At 42.7% G+C, this 15,490-nt stretch overlaps 1 protein-coding gene across 5 annotated transcripts in view; it reads left to right on the forward strand.

Moving 5' to 3' along the window:
• The first annotated feature begins 374 nt into the window (after window positions 1–374).
• ARHGEF12 (Rho guanine nucleotide exchange factor 12) overlaps window positions 375–15,490 on the forward strand; it is an 81,308-nt gene continuing 66,192 nt past the window's right edge. For all 5 annotated transcript variants that reach the window (XM_069788066.1, XM_069788067.1, XM_069788070.1 and 2 more), the window contains exon 1: window positions 375–966. In XM_069788066.1, coding sequence (XP_069644167.1) covers window positions 935–966 — 32 coding nt within the window. In that variant the 5' untranslated portion in view covers window positions 375–934. The remainder of the gene's footprint in view (window positions 967–15,490) is intronic.

The following is a 15,490-nucleotide window of genomic DNA, read 5'->3' on the forward strand; positions in this document are numbered from 1 at the left end:
CTTTGCCCCGGAACCGGGCCGGGCCCGAGGCTGCGCGGAGGCCGAGACCCGCCGGCTGAGCGGAGCCGGCCCGCCCGGGGCCTCGCCGGCAGGCCGGGCCGCCGCGCCCCGCTCCAGCTCGGGCCGAAGCGGGACGGGCGGAGCGGCGGGGCATGGACCTGCGGGCCTAAAGGAGGCGGCCGCCCTTCCCGACCCCCCCCCCTGCGGGCGAGGGGTCGGGGCGGGCCGGCAGCGGGACATGGGCCCCTGGGCGGCGGCCCTCCGGACACCGGCAGCTGGCGGGGCGCGCCGCCCGCCCCCCGCGGGCGAGAGGCCGTAAAGAGCGGCGGGGAGTGGAGGGCAAGGGAGGGCGGGGGGGAGCCCCGCGCCCGGCGGGCACGAACCCCGCGCCCGGCGGGCACCCCCTCCTGCGGAGAGCGAGCCCGGGAAGGTGGGCGAGCGTCCCCGGCGGCGTGGGGAGCCCCGCGAGCGGGGGGGGCCCCGCTCCCACCCTGCCCCGCGTTCCGCCTGCGCGGACAGCGGGGGTTCCCCTCCGCGCTGAAACGCCGGACTGGTGAGGATTGGTCGCCTCGGAAGATTTTTTCGCTCTCGGCACGGGTTGCTTTTCCCCCCCTTCCTGGGGGCTAAGGGAGCATCGAGGGGAACGGCTTGTTTTGGTGTTTGTTTTGTTTTTCTTGGAGTTTTTCTTGAACATCCCCCGCGCCCCGCTTCAGGGGTCTGGATATTCTGGGTGACTGCAAGAAGAGTTTTGGATTTTTTTTTTTTTCTTTCCCCCCCCCCTGCCCTTGAACTGAATTTGTCCTCTGTGCATGCCTCTTCTGGAGCAAGGCTGGATCCTGAACCTCAGTGCATGTGGGGGGCAAAGCCTCGTTAATATTCCTGCAGTAATTGTAAAATGTAAATTGGATAATACGACTCATTGCCAAAGGCTCCAATGAGTGGCACACAGTCCACAATCACGGACAGGTCAGTATGAAATGAGATTTCTTCTTTTTTTTTTTTCCATTTCTGAAGTCTAGGCTCTTCCCAGAGCTCGTGTGCTTTGTGTTCTGACTTCAGTGACAGACGGGATCAGAAAAGCGGGATTAAATCTGAGTTTCTGGGAATCAGCATGTACCTAGGGTGGCTGACTGTCAAGACAACTGGGTTAACTTTGAAACTGGAGTATTTCAAGTCCAACAGCTTTCAAGCCTGCCAGGCTGACTTTGTAAGAACCAGGGACTGCAATTCAGCTTCCAGCACGGGTTGGTGTTGGGAGGAACACCAGAAGGAACTGTTTCTGTGAGACGTTAAAGCAGGAAAAGTGACAAGAGTTTGAGTTCAGATTTGAGCTGTATCCTAAAAACCACGTAGAGGATGCACTTGCTTCGCATTAGGTCAAGCATTGTAGCCTTCCAAAGAGAGGTCACTTCAGGTGAGGGCAGGAAGGATAGTTGATGAGCAGGAATGTCTGCTGGTGTCTACGCGATGTTCCTTGCTTTAGATACCTGCTTAGGCCTCTGGGCTTCTCTGCAGGTGCTGCCATGTGCATTTCATTAGCAGTCTGGGGTTCTCTCCCTTGTACTGGGATGCTTCAGAGGCAGGGGAAAAAATGTATTTTCTATTGTGAGAAAAAAATTGGGTAGGAAACCTTATGTGCTTTTGAGACAGAAGTATGGAATGAGCATCTTCAGGTTTTTTTTTATGGTAGTAAAAGATACCTTTTTGATGCTTGTAAGCTGAAAAAACTTCTCTTTTATTGTGTATTTTATTATATTCTCCTTTATTTTGCCTATTTGGTGGTTAAGGTGTGAATGCCTGTGACAAAGGCCTTGCTGCTTAGGCCTTTCATGACCAACACAAGCAGTTCTGGCACAGAAGAGAAGCCAGGGCTGAGACAGAGGGATTATGCTTTTGGGTGCCTGAGATCACCTTTTAGACTCCAGGTGTGGGCAAGAAAGAGAGTGAGTGTAGTTCTGACACTTAGGCTTTGTCATGGCTCCACAGGTCTTAACAGACAGTACAGCGTCTGAGCAGTGCAAAAGGGCACTAGCACAGCTCGGAATCACGTATGGTCTGTGTTTATGACTGTGGTGTTCATAGAGCACTAAGTCTTTGAAATGAGTTGTGTAGTATGTTTATACTAGCAGAATAGGTGACAAAAAGAAAACTCTTAACTTCTTCCTCTTTTGTGGTGCATGTGTGTGAGAGATTTCTGAGTTGCAGGACACTTTTCATCTGAACCAGACCAGACAGTGACAGTAGAAGGTGGCATTTCAGTGACTTTGTGAGAATGTTGTCAAGTACTTAAGAGCGTATGTATTATGATAGGTTGCAAGATATCAAAAGGAACGACAGGATTCTCATACCAAGAAGCAGTTGAGTGATACATAGGAAGGAGAAGCATGAGGACAGGGAATTTAATTTGCTTCTTAGTAAAACAAAATACTTTCCATTATTGAATTGGAACAGCCAAACTGAAAATGTAGCATAGACAAAAAAATGTCTCATTTCCTTTTGCTTTCAGTCTTGTCAGGAGGATGTTTCTGTTTGGTGTTCCATTAAGGTTCTGGTTGAAAAGACTTTTGATGTCAGGTAAGGAGCTGTCTCCACAACCCTGGCAGTCGGAGCTTTCTGGCGGCGGGGTTGTGTGATGGTTGGGGGAATGTGGGGAAGCAGGGCTTGGCCTTGCCACTACTCTTCACCTCTGGCCTTGAGGAGCCCCAGCTCTGGGGGTGCAAAGGGAATTTGGTCACTGTGGCCCATTCATTCCCTGGCTGAACCTTTCGGCAGAGCGCTGGATGTGGTGGTGGTGCGTGTTCTCATCACATGGACGTCTGCTTACTAGTGTCTGGAGCAAGGCAGCTCCATTTTATCTACAGCATTGTGCAGGATCTGGAGGGGGGTGGTTTTCGGTCACTATTGTCCTAGCAGTACGTTGGTGTAAAGCTTGCTTTCCCATTAGGCCCAAGAAGCCTCTGTATTGCCTCTTTAAATCGGGCTCTTAAGCTTGGAATGTAAAGCAGGTACAATATAAATAAACTCAATGCTTCCAGTGTCATTAGATCTAGATGGCATAAATAATATGATATATTCTGTATTTATTGGTGACCTTCCTTGCTGGGATCAAGTTGGGAACTGCCTTAAAACAGAAAAAGCCAGCTTGCATCTGTGCCAAATGGTATTATGAATATAATAGGGTAGCATGGGTCTGCATTTTTCTCCATATTAGCTTTACCTACTTGCATTTTACATATGTATTGCTGCTTAAATCCCTGTTACAGGCAGCAAATATTTCCTTTTGTATCCCTTCACTTTAAGGTGGCAATCATACCATCTGTTTTGATAGCTGTTTGACATTTCCCTTGTCCAGGCTGCACTTGTCCCATCCTTTACGTGTTTTATGTCTTTTAAGGTCTTATTGATGATGTCATGTATGGCATTGAAGTATATGTAAATTAGAAGGAATATATGAATGGCCATTTCTAGTGCTGTTCTGTAGCCAGTATGATAAATGATTTTTTTCATTAAGCCCCCTCCTTTTTTTCCTTCTTCTTTTTTTTTTTTTCCTCATAGTCTTTTCTTCTTTTTCCCAAGAAAGTTCAATGGATTTTGGTATCTGAAACTATGCTGAAATACAGTCATGCCAGTTCATATCTCATGTGTCTGGGATAATTTTCTCTGTGGACCAAACCTTAACCCAGTTAATTTCGATAATGGTTATGCTTCATCCCTGAGTTGGATTCTGTTATCCAGCTGGCTCACGAAACAACATCGTTTTCTTATGTCTTTTTCCTCCAGTGTCTTAAGACTGGAGGGAAGTGAGTGCCTGGGAGTATGGGGGAATACCAGGTATTAAAAAAAGAGACATAACAGATGTTAAGACTTCTGAGAGTGTAATGACTGTTCAGCACAGTTACTGAAGAAGCATTTGACACATGCCATTCCCTGTCAGCTACTCAGCAATTGGAGAAACATGTAAAGGGTGCTAGCAGAAAAAAAGATTATCTTGTAACAGAGTACTTGAGATTTAGAAATACATAAGCAAAATGTGGTCCAGGATAGCCATGATGCCCTGCATGGCTTCTGATGGTATGAGAGAGTCAGAACTTTAAGCAGTGACATTTACTTCCCCTTCTTTCTTTCAGGATGTTCTTTTACTTTGTCAGCTGCTTCTTTTCATAATCCTGTTGCCCAGTGGACCATATCAAACAATTCATCTTCAGCCTTATTGCAGTGCCACTTTGTGTTTGTAAACATTTACACCCTCTTAATTTAATCCTCTCTTAGCTATGCTGTATTTGTTTAGAGGCCTCCTAAGGTGGCATTTATCTTGATTAACTTAATAAGTCTTTGAGGTAGACATCTTTATCTGAGCTGTTTGTCTAGATTGCCTTTATAGTTAGTGGAAGAAAATAGGCACATCTAGGGGACCATTTCTTATCCTAAAGTAGGTATCTGAAATTGATCAGGTGAATGACAAAATGCCTGGATTTAGGTGAGATTTACCATACCTTTTAGCCTGAAAATTTCTGGTTTTGTTCTTCCTCGAATTCCTGTCTAGTTACTAGTGCTAGGTTGTTTTTTTTGTTGCTGGATGCTGTATTGGGCTGTCAGTGTGAGGATTTTGGAAGGGGGAGATTGGACGGCAGGGACTATCTAAGGCCAGCTTTGGGACCTCACTCTGGGTAGTGGGTGGCTGGGTAGGGTACATTAAAGGAGGTGTTTTCCTGTTACTTCTGCGAGACTGCATATAAGCGTGCCTGCGTTCGCTTGCTTCAGAGCTCTTCTGGCCCAGAAGCACTCGGGCAGGCCGGCTGGCTTTGGGCGTTGCTCTGTTCTGCTGTTTGTGGCAGGCGACACATGGCTGAGCGAGATAAGGGTTTTATTCTTTGCAAGGACATACTGGGGCCGGGATGAAATTCGGCCATTTGCAGGCTCTGGTTGGCCACTAAAGGATGATCAGAACTCTGCTGTATCCTGTTATGACACTGAAGAAACATTTGTATGCGATTAAATTTTTTTTTTTTTGTCTCATAGTTAACTGTTGTTTTTTTTTCTTCCTGTAACCATTCCAAACGCTGAGAGTTGAGCAATTGCATAGCTACAGAACTTGCTTTATGTTTTTCTCTGTTTATTAAAGCACAGTAAAAGAATGGAGGCTCTTGCTACTTTTGCAGTACCTTGTTGAGGAACTGATGACTCTTCCTATGCAGTTGCTTGCAAATGAGTTTTATTTATAACAGTGCTGTAGTTTCTGTTGCTATGATTGGAAAGTAGGAGAGGTAGAATTTACACATAATTACCCTTGAGAGGTTTTAATTGTCGATTTGCTCCTGACTTGGTACTAAAATAGACGTTAATTGTTTCTTATCTGCTTAGATGCACTTTCCCTGTCTTTGGCTGTTTGTAAGTCCCCGTAGTAACTGGGACTTCTTTAACTGTATGGTGGGAAAAAGGTTTTTTTTTTTTTTTTTCCAGCAGGGTAAGAACTTAATAGAAAGTCATGCCTTAATGTTACTGAGTAGCTAGATGTTATTATCGTGCATTTACTTAATTAGTAGAGTTTGTAAAAACTAATATTTATGGAAAGCGGGCAGCAGCACAGTGTCTTGTTTCTATGGACTAAAAAGTGTAATAGTCATCAAGACAAGTCTTCTTGTGCTTTCCATCGTTGTACCTTCACTATGTTTGCAAATTAGTAGTTGACATAGCCTCTGCATAAGTCATTTTTTATTTTGCTTTTATTGAAGCTGTCAGAAGAGAGTACTGTCTGTGATGTTTACTATTGGCTAGGAAGCAAATGCTACCAGTTGATGCTGCATGGTTTATTAGGGTTTTTACTGGAGACAGAAGTCAAGGTGAGCTTGATTTTCTAGTTTTGAATAGAGCTGTGGGCGTCATGATTATTTGGGTGGAGGCAGGAATGATATTTCATCTGTTAGCCCAATTGTATAATTCTCCCTGTGCACATAACTCCTATTATGGCATTTATTAGTGTTTCAAATGGATAGATTAGGAACGGTACTGGCATGTAGGCTACTTCAGTTTTAGACTTCCAAAAATCTTGTCCAGATCTACAGGAATCAGGGCGTGATACATTCAGCAGCAAAAAATACTCGCCAGAGCTAATTGTGGAAAGCCTAGAGAGTATGAGGGATTGCATGAAAAGTCTGGAGAACTGGCCTGGTGATAATCTGAGCTCTTCAGATACCATTCCTGTCAAAGTGATATCCATAGGGGCCTAGGTAAATGTGAAACGTAAAAACCCTCCTGCAAGATGGAGGGACCTCTTTGACGTTTCCAGCCTCATACAGTCCGTTCTACAGAGAACTCTTAGACTGACTTATCACGGTAGGGTTTGAGTGCTGGTAGCGCGTTGACACAACTAATGACTGTCATGTATGGGTTGCCCTTCTCTGTGTTGTGCCCCTCCCCTTTCTTCCTGTGGACAATTGTTTGCACATTGGAGTATTTCACGATCACTGTTCTGTTTTGTTAATGCCTGCTGCTGTCCTATTTAGAGATGCCTGAGAAGAAATGTGTATCTTGCCCTTGGAGCAGAAGTTGCTGAGGTCACTGGTGAGCTTTGTGTGTGTTAATTTGTAATCTTCTGGGACCAATCTTTATAAAAAATTGACTTCTGTATTGATGAGCATGACCCATATAGGAGAAGAGTTTTTTGGTCCTTGAGGGTGGCAGCATTGACCACAGTCTTCCTGCTGGAAGTCAAAGTAGTCTTCTGTTTACTCTCAGAACTGTTCTGTATCATATCATAAAAGTAGTGATTTAGGCATTGAAGATTATTTGGCAGTCCATCTGAAGGTAGTATAGAGCATTTTCATGTATTTGCCTGGGGAAAGCGGTGCAGGTAGCTGTACCAGTTATTTTGCATATTTCATGACTGTATCCCAAGGTGTTTTGATTATTTCAAGAAGTGGGGTCTCCTAGTGAATTTGTGCCTCAAGCATTTTGTGTGAATCCTGTTCAGTGAGTAGCTTCAGTGCCTGCTTCTGTTTCCCTGCTTTCCCAAAGAACTTTGGAGTATCTATCATCAACAGGATTTTTGACATTAACTGGTTTTTTTTCCCGTTTTTTTCCACAGTGTTCTGAGTAGCATCGTTTGCCTCTCACGGTTACAAACATCAACCCCCACCCTGGCCAGCCCAGTGTTACAGCTTGTAGTTATGCAAAGTGTCTCAAAGAGGAGCAGTGTTTGCCTTGGCCTGGAGACTGAATTCTCCACTTAAACCTCTAGGTGGTCCTTCTGGGTCACCGAGGAAGTATGCTGGCTGTGCTGCTTGAAAGATAAGCTTAGGCTGTTGCTTTCAAGGCTTTATCCTCCAGGTGTCTCATCAAATACCTCTTCCTTTCCTCTGAAAATTAGCAGTAGGAGACTTATCTTGTGTAAGAAATGTCAATAGCACTAAGAGAAAATAGACTTGAATGTCTGCTTTCTGGTAGGTGATGCTATGTTCTGTTCTCTGGCCCTGTTCTGGATAATTATTAGGTTTAAAGAATAGAAGTGTTAGTTCATGTCTCAGCTTGATTAAACTAAGGGTCAGGAGCCTGGATGTAGACAATGTCTTAACATCAGAAGAGAGGGCTCAAAATGAGGACAGGGGAAGCAGTAGCAAAGTAATTAGTAAAATGAAAAGGGATGTAAAAGGTGCAGTGTTTAATTAAGAATGTACAAGGGATAAAATACAAGGCAGGATACAAACAAAATAGCAACAGCACACTTAGAAAAAGACAGGAAGAAACAAGGTTTACTCATTTTTCTTTTAAAAGAAAACATTTAAAAATAAATATATTAAAAATGACAGGAAAAAGCAGTATCCTTATGTTTAAAATGTAAGCATAAGTATAAATAGCAAAACCAAAACAATGTTCAGACTGTGACATTCACAAATTGTCTACTAAACATCATTATGTTTTGCTATTACTCTGCATCCTTTCCTTGAGAATTTTCAGTATTGTGTCTGTTTGACTTCCAAGACCAATGGACAGGAACCCTTTCTTGCATAGTTGTGCCATTTAGTGAAGTCTGATGGTAAATAAGAAACACTGCTGTTTACGTTTGTTGGCAAACGCTTAAATATTATCTATGTGGCTATTTTCAGCTTTGTTTTGACAACACTGAAACTTCTGGGCTCTGATGTCAGTTGGTAAGGTACTTCATTAAATTGCTCTGGCACTGGAAAAGCAAATGAATGGTGTCCTTCCTGAGGCTGAATACTTGAGGTGGAAAAGATCCTAAGGCATAGCACATGAGTTCCTGTACTTGAAATAATTTGGTTGTAATCTGTCTGGATCATTGTCATATTGGTTAGTTGGATACTGTCAGATGTCCTGCTGAAGATAGGCAGTGTCCCTTGCAGTACTGACGTGCTAAGAGTGTTTGCTGGCCTGGAAGTGGCACTTGGGTCTCAGTTCATTTAAGGGTTCAGAAAAACTAAACCTTTTATGATCAGGGAAGAGGGCTATGTAAAAGATGGACTGAACTGTGTAAATTGAGCAAAAGGGCCTCTTTCGGTGGTTTATAAAGAAGTTGCAGTGTTGATGCTAGAAACCTAAGGGAGAATCCTGAGGTTATGAGAGTTCTTGGTTGCTCTCAGTTAGCCCAAGAAATGTGTATGCAAGGGCAAGACTCAAACTGGTTTCTATCTGTTCCTGAGCTCTTGAAATACGTATTGGAAGTCTTCAGAGATATTGGTGGAAATTTTAATTTTATCCAAGTGCTCTTCCTCCTTGAAACCGTGAGTAGCAGCACAACTATTCTTGTTTATGTGAGAAGTTGATGTTGAATTTATTTGCAGACTGTGAATCCTGGTTCGTGGTATCACGGGCAATCATTTTACCCAGAGCTTGGGTGACTTCCCAAAATGAACCAGTAACCTGTGAGGGGTTAGGTACTCTTTTATGGAGTCCTGCATGAGCTGTAGTGCTGGAAGGGGGTTGGAAAGTTTAGGTGGGACCTGAACTGACCTGAGTAAGCACTTCCAAGTCTGGAGGAAAAGACCCATCTATTTAATGAAGCACTAGACTGATCTGAGACAGGTACAGGATTCTAAGTCCACCACTCCCGTAAACGTACAAGCTTCAACCTGCAGGCTTACCTAAAGTATCTGATGGCTGCTTGAAAGTCTTTTTACCCTGTTATGATAGTGGCTGTTAGTGTAGCTTATTGGCAGCACATCAGACAAGGCGTCTCCTCTCAGTACTCCTGTGGCACAGAGGCACCATTGCATGCTTCTGTTGTGCCCAGATGCAAAAGGATATTCTGATCAGTAGGGACTGAGATCAAAGCTACCAGAAAAGTGCTGGAAAAAGGGGAAAATAAGAGAATTGAAGGAGGGAAGCTATAATGAGCACAGAGAAAAAGGAAATAGGAAAAAGCTGCGATGTAAGACATGAGAAAGTCAATAGGAAGTGAGCGAGAGGGAGAGAAATGGGAGAGGTGGTGGCAACTGCCAGATAGGAGAGAGGTTTCCTGTCCACCAGTGCATTCTGAAGGCACAGGTCAGCTGTAAAGGACTAAGACCCAGTGGTGTAAGGCAAAAAAACCCTGACAAGCCAGGGCTGCAACTGTGTTGAGTTTTCTGCGGAGGACTGAAGATAAGTTTTTGGTGTCCGGGAGTACCTGTCTATTTCTTGAGGAGGCTGTGTGGATGCTGTTTGGGACCGGAACACTCTTTCAGCCATTGTAATGCCTTTTAAAATTTCGCTCTGACTTGAGTGACAGCAATCCCATGTGACAGTGTCTGAGCCATGATGATAATAACTTCTGTTCTTTTGTTAAGTGGCTTTCAAAGTTCTTGCTTGCAAGTGAGAAAATAATGCGGTTTTCTGGTCTGTGTTGATAGGATATTTTTTTCTGCCTTCTGAAAAATTATGATTATGTGATGTCCCAAATTAGGCAGTGACTTCAGCCAAAAGTAAGCTGTTCTTCTCAGGTCACTTCTGGCTTTAAAAGGGTGATTTTCCCCACTGCTGCAGACTGCTGTATAGCCATCTAACCTGACTTAGGTAGGCAGCATCATAACAACTTTGAAAAAATATTCAGGGGAACTGTAATAGAACGGGATGAATTTATACGATGTGAACTCTCTAAATGCAAGGGTGGGAAGGAATAATGGTTTATCAGAAATACTTCTGCATCAAAGATAAAAGGTCTTAGCTTAGAGATCTCATAATGATGAACTGCAGCTCTCAAGCTGGCAATTTGTTCTTGCTGTCTGTTGAGAGACACAAAATGATAGGTTGTGGTTTGCCCTGCGTAGTCCCTGCGGTTTCAGTAGCGGAAGTGGTTCATGTGGGTGCAGATCTGATCTTAGCAAACCAACAGGCTCAGTCATTTTGGCTGGTGAAGGTGGTATGGGGATACTGCAGAGAGAGCCATTTGCAATTGTTGTGGGATTTTCTTTGTTGTAAGGATGCGTCAAAGTCTGTAGGGCACTGGTAAAATGAATACCTTTGTTGCAGACTGCTTCTCTACCCTTGAGTTATAATAGAACCTTCAGCAGTAAAAGAAAATATCTTGTAATAGTTCAGAAATGGGTACATGATCTAAAAGAACTTTGGTCTGTATCTGGTTTAGTTGCTTCAGTGGCAGGGGCCTTGGTGTACCGAGTTTGATAACACTCAGCGGCTGGTAAGTATAATGTTGCCAAGGACTGCAGCCCTTTCAGTGGTATTGAAAGCCCTGAGTTTTACACTCGGATACGTCAGGTCTATGAAGTTATGTAAAATGTTCAGCCCACTCACATTATGGAAATTGTTGTGAGAATAAAACCGTACAATACTTAGGGAATAAAAAAAGGCAAGTACACTTTCTGTCCTTCCAGTGTGGAAAGATGTAGGAAGGTTGGTGATAGATTTAAATGCTAGAGTGTTGTTTACTTTGGATGTTAACCAGTTCAATTTCAGCTGTATGTGTTGCATAGCAAACCTTGACCTCCTCTCCCTTTTCCTTTTAGTAGACTTATTATCAGGTTTTGCACTCATCTGTGAGACATTAACCATGTTTTCTGGTGTCTGCACCTGTTCACCCGTGCCTTTGACTCCCCCTCTGCAGACGGGGTATCTGGCTGTGCTCTGGCCCTAGTAATCCAAATGTGCAGTCCCTGGTTTAGGCCAGAAAAACACTTCTCTCCTGGTAGTGTGAAACGTGCTTGGCTGGTTGTGAGATACAGTACTGCTGCCTGGCGGGTGCCAGGCGAAGGGGAAGAGTGGCTGTGTGCTGGTCACGGCTTGTTTTGACAGTTAGTACCAGCATTACTGGAGGAGGTTCTTTCTCTTAGCAGAGCTCCTGGGTCACGTGTAAAGCAGAAGCAGATAATTAAGCTTAGCTGGAAGGGGGAGAGGAAATAGCCTTGCAACAGGTTTGAGTTTTGGGTAGCCTGCAAATCTAAATGCTCTTTCTGGAATTCAGCCAGATGGAGAGAACCTTCCCTTCTCCCTCCCCCCTGCCTTTTTTTTTTTTTTTTTTTTTTTTTTTTTTTTTAAATCATCATGGCTCTGCTGCTACTGGGAGGCAGCTTCACTGAGCCTGCTTACTGCAGTGACAAGAACATCACAGTAGCTTGGAGTGTGCTAAAAATCTTGCTTCATTTGTTGCCCTTCATGTATGGAGAAAATGGCTCCTTCAGATCTATAACATCCTTCTTGGAATATTGATGGGTTTTGATCAGTTGTTAGATCAGCAAATGGCTTCAGAAACTCCACCAAAATAAGTTAGTTCCTCTGCTTTGATTGGGAAATGGGAATGTATTTTTCCCAAAAATAAGTGTTCATGTAGAGTGTATGTAGGGATTTAGGTTTTTTTTGGTTTGGTTTGGTTGTTTGTTTTTTTTTTGTTTTTTTTTTTTTTTTAAATGAAATGTCTTTTAGATCAAAACTGCAATTGGCCCCAAAAGAGCATTTCAACAGCTAGGTAAAGAGGAAAAAAAAAACAACCAAAGAACATACAAATAATGAGGTGGGTTTTGGATTTTCTTTTGTTTCTTTATTTAAAAAAAAAAAAAGATTTGTAATTCGTTGTGAGGATAGGCACAAAGGGACTCTGGACACTTCAAACAAGGACTGTTCTGTTCAGGGACCTTGTTTATTTAAATCGCCATGTAAAATCTCTTCATCATCTTCTCAAAGTTGTGTTTGGATCAGTTTGCTGTGATAGTAAATTTGAAATACAACGATTAGCTGTATGGCAATGAGAAGCCTACTCAAATATCTGGGACCCAAAAATGGAAAGCTTGTTTCCTGTGGGATTTTAAGAAATACTTTCTCAGTCATGGTAAAGCTAGTAGCATTCCTGAAGCTGGTTGTGTGCTCTGAGAATCCATGAGCGCTGCATCCTCCCTTTGTCTCTGTTACCTCTCCAGCTGTGTGCACACTGGATATAGATGTCAGGCTGCATGACTCTGGCACAGAAATGACAGATCTGTGGGGCAGCCCTTTGTCAGTGACGAATACTTTGGCTGTCACTGTGGCCTCAGGATCTGTTTCTCGATAGCAGTCAGCCCAATTCAGTTGCATGATAACGTGCAGGAAGAAATGTCCAGTAGCAAATGGGTTTTCTCTTGTAAGATTGCAAGCCGCCTGTGCTCTCCCCCTCCTCTCTCTTTTCCATCACGCAGAGGATGCTTGCTTAAAGCACTTCTGTTGGCATCTTGGTGGTTTCATGATGCAGTGGGTCTGATTACATATACTCCATTTCAGAACCCTGGGCAGAAAACACCTTGGGAGACATTGCCTTACCGCGGGCCATTCACAAATTTAAAGAAAACTGTATTTCCCTTGCTGATTTAATGCACTGAGTACTGAAGCTTTGCTGGTAATCAGAGCTTAACTTATGTTTGCAAGTTTCTTCAGTTACTTAAACTCACCTGTTGGTTATGGTGATAAGACAACATTTTGTTTAATCCTGTGAGGATGTTTGGCTGTGGACAACTGCTGATGGGTAGTGAACATATTCAGTTAATACAGTATAGCGGAAATTGGAGAGGGAAGTCTGTATATTGGCATTTGGAGCATGCTTTGATAAAACATTGAGGAAGTTGTGGTTTCTTGCAAGCATGGATGACTCTCAGATCTAGCTGATAAGAACAAGTATATTAACGTTTCTGTAGGTGAGCTGCATGCGTGCTCTGCTTAAATGGAAATGATAATACTTAATTTTGTATATTTGATGATCAAATGTTATCTGAAAAGCAGCTGCGATTACTGCAATTTGCCTGGTTTTAGCACTATTGCCCCTCCAGAGGCTAAAGCAGGAAGTGTCTCTTAAGGCTGCAGCAGTACTCAAGCTTGCGAGTAAATAATTAAAAAAAAATCAGATGAATCAGCTACCATGCCCCGCTAAAGTGCTGGCCTGCCTCTGAGGAAATATACTGTCATAATTACACTGGTATAACTAGCTATGTGAACGCTCTTGCTTTGGAATTTCAAAGTAGGGGGCAGATGCACTGTTATAGTTAAAATGGTAAAGCTTTCTGGCAAGATCTAAACCCTTCTTTTTTTCCCTGCCCATCTCCTGGCCCCTTGCATGGCTTCAGTGGTGTGCTTTAGGCATGATGATTGCTGTGAAGGGGGAGATGGAGAGCCCTGGAAAAGACTGTTGATTATGCATTGGCTTGAGGGCAAAGGAGAAATTGTCAATAGGACAGACTCCAAACTAAAATTAATTCTAGGGGAGATAACTCAAACTGGTATTTGGCTCATAGACAATGTCTGGAAGCACTGTGAACTCTAAATATTAGTGGTTGTATGTTCCTTGTCACACTGAAGTGATGAGAGGATACAAGTATGTTCTAGTGCATTAAGGAAATGGATTTCTGCATTTTCAGAGGCTGGGGCTATGAGTACAGGTATTGCTACCTTGCATTTTGTGGGTTTTTTTTCCTGCTTTTAGAATTTGGGCATGTAAGGCTACAGATGCAGGGTACAGTAATGATAAAGCTGACTTGCTTATGGGGTCAATATTTTGATGCAGTTCATGTCTTTTATTTTTTTAATATGTATTGTACTGTAAAGCTGGGGTGGGGTGAAGTCTAAGGTGATTTGAGAACGACCTGCAAAATCTTTTGGAAAGAATAAGTCAAGCTTCCTCTCCCTGTTTCTCAATGTATAGTGAGCAGTTAGTGGAGTTTTTTTAGGCCTGAAAGTATTTATTGCTGAAAATTTCCAGCTCTAGAGTGTATCATAACAAGGTATTGAGTGCTAAAACCATGTTACCAGTCTTGTGTTTTTATCTCTTTCAATTATGACACAATTTTAGCAACTATGTTCAGCAGTTTGCTATGAGTTAAGTAGATTTTGTCTTAGAAAATGGAGTATCCCTGTTCTTGGTTTTGGTTTGGTTTTTTTTTCCCTCTTTTCAAATTGTCAACTATATAGTAATTACTTGTCTCTCCCTTTAGTATTCTGTTCTGGCATTGACTCAAGTATGAGTTTAGTGACTGGCATAAATATCGTATTTTGGAGCTGTTTTGGGGGGCTGCTTTTTTTCATAGCAAGCTTACTGGAATCAGTTGAACTTAATTCAACGACAGGATAAGCAAGAATTTGTTTAGATAGGCTGTTCTGAAATGTTTAATGCCTTCTAAAATTGTTCATGGTAAAAGATCAAGGAAGGAAACAGTATGACCTTTTAAATGGAGCTCCCTATATCCCATTTTCTTATGCCAGAAGTCAGCCCAGACACTGAGAGACTGAAAGGATTAGGGTTCCCTTTCATAAAGGATCTTTCACTTTTTGCTTTTACAGATAGGTATTTTTTTGATTGTTTCACAGATTTAACAGACTTCACAGCTGTCTTTAAATGTTTCCATATTTGTACCAAAACTTTCTTATTTTAATTATTGTCTGTAGAAAATTGTCCAGCACCATGTTGTGTGTCACAGTAGAAAAATGGTGGGTCCTTCTGTAATTTTTTCTTTGGCTAGCAGATTCTTTACTTCAGTAATACTTTTTATGAGTAAATGCTTGCAACTAACAGTTGTGCTTAAAGTTTTAATGACTTCAGTGCTTTCATTTTTTGAAGATGATATTTTTTTAAGCACTGCATTTTGCTTATGGTTAATGCAGCCATGCATTAAAAACAGACAGATGTGGTTCAGTCTTGTAATGATTGACTCTGTAAAGTAGGTTGCCAGCGTAATCCTAACTTGTGCTGATATGTGCTTTTTAGTCAGCTGGCTGGAGCCCGGAAGGTGGGTTTTGTTCAGAGCAGTGCTAGAGGATTTGTATGGTGAATCATTCAGTGAGGTGCCTAATAAATTGGGTTGTATCTCAAGCAATAGAGAGCTGTTATATTTTCTGATCTTCTACTCCTGCTTTTGTATTTTCCCACCCTGCTCAGGTTATCAATTTCTGTCATGTCTTAAATCATCTTTGCTTTTTCCTTTGTGGGTGGTGCTTCTCTGGAGCTTGGCCTACATGAGATTTGATCTCCTCTTGTTTCTTCTGTGCCAGCTTTTAATTTGAATTTTGCCTGGCATTCTACAGATGC

Source organism: Haliaeetus albicilla, chromosome 7 (assembly GCF_947461875.1).
Source record: "Haliaeetus albicilla chromosome 7, bHalAlb1.1, whole genome shotgun sequence".
In the NCBI taxonomy this organism is placed as follows: domain Eukaryota; kingdom Metazoa; phylum Chordata; class Aves; order Accipitriformes; family Accipitridae; genus Haliaeetus; species Haliaeetus albicilla.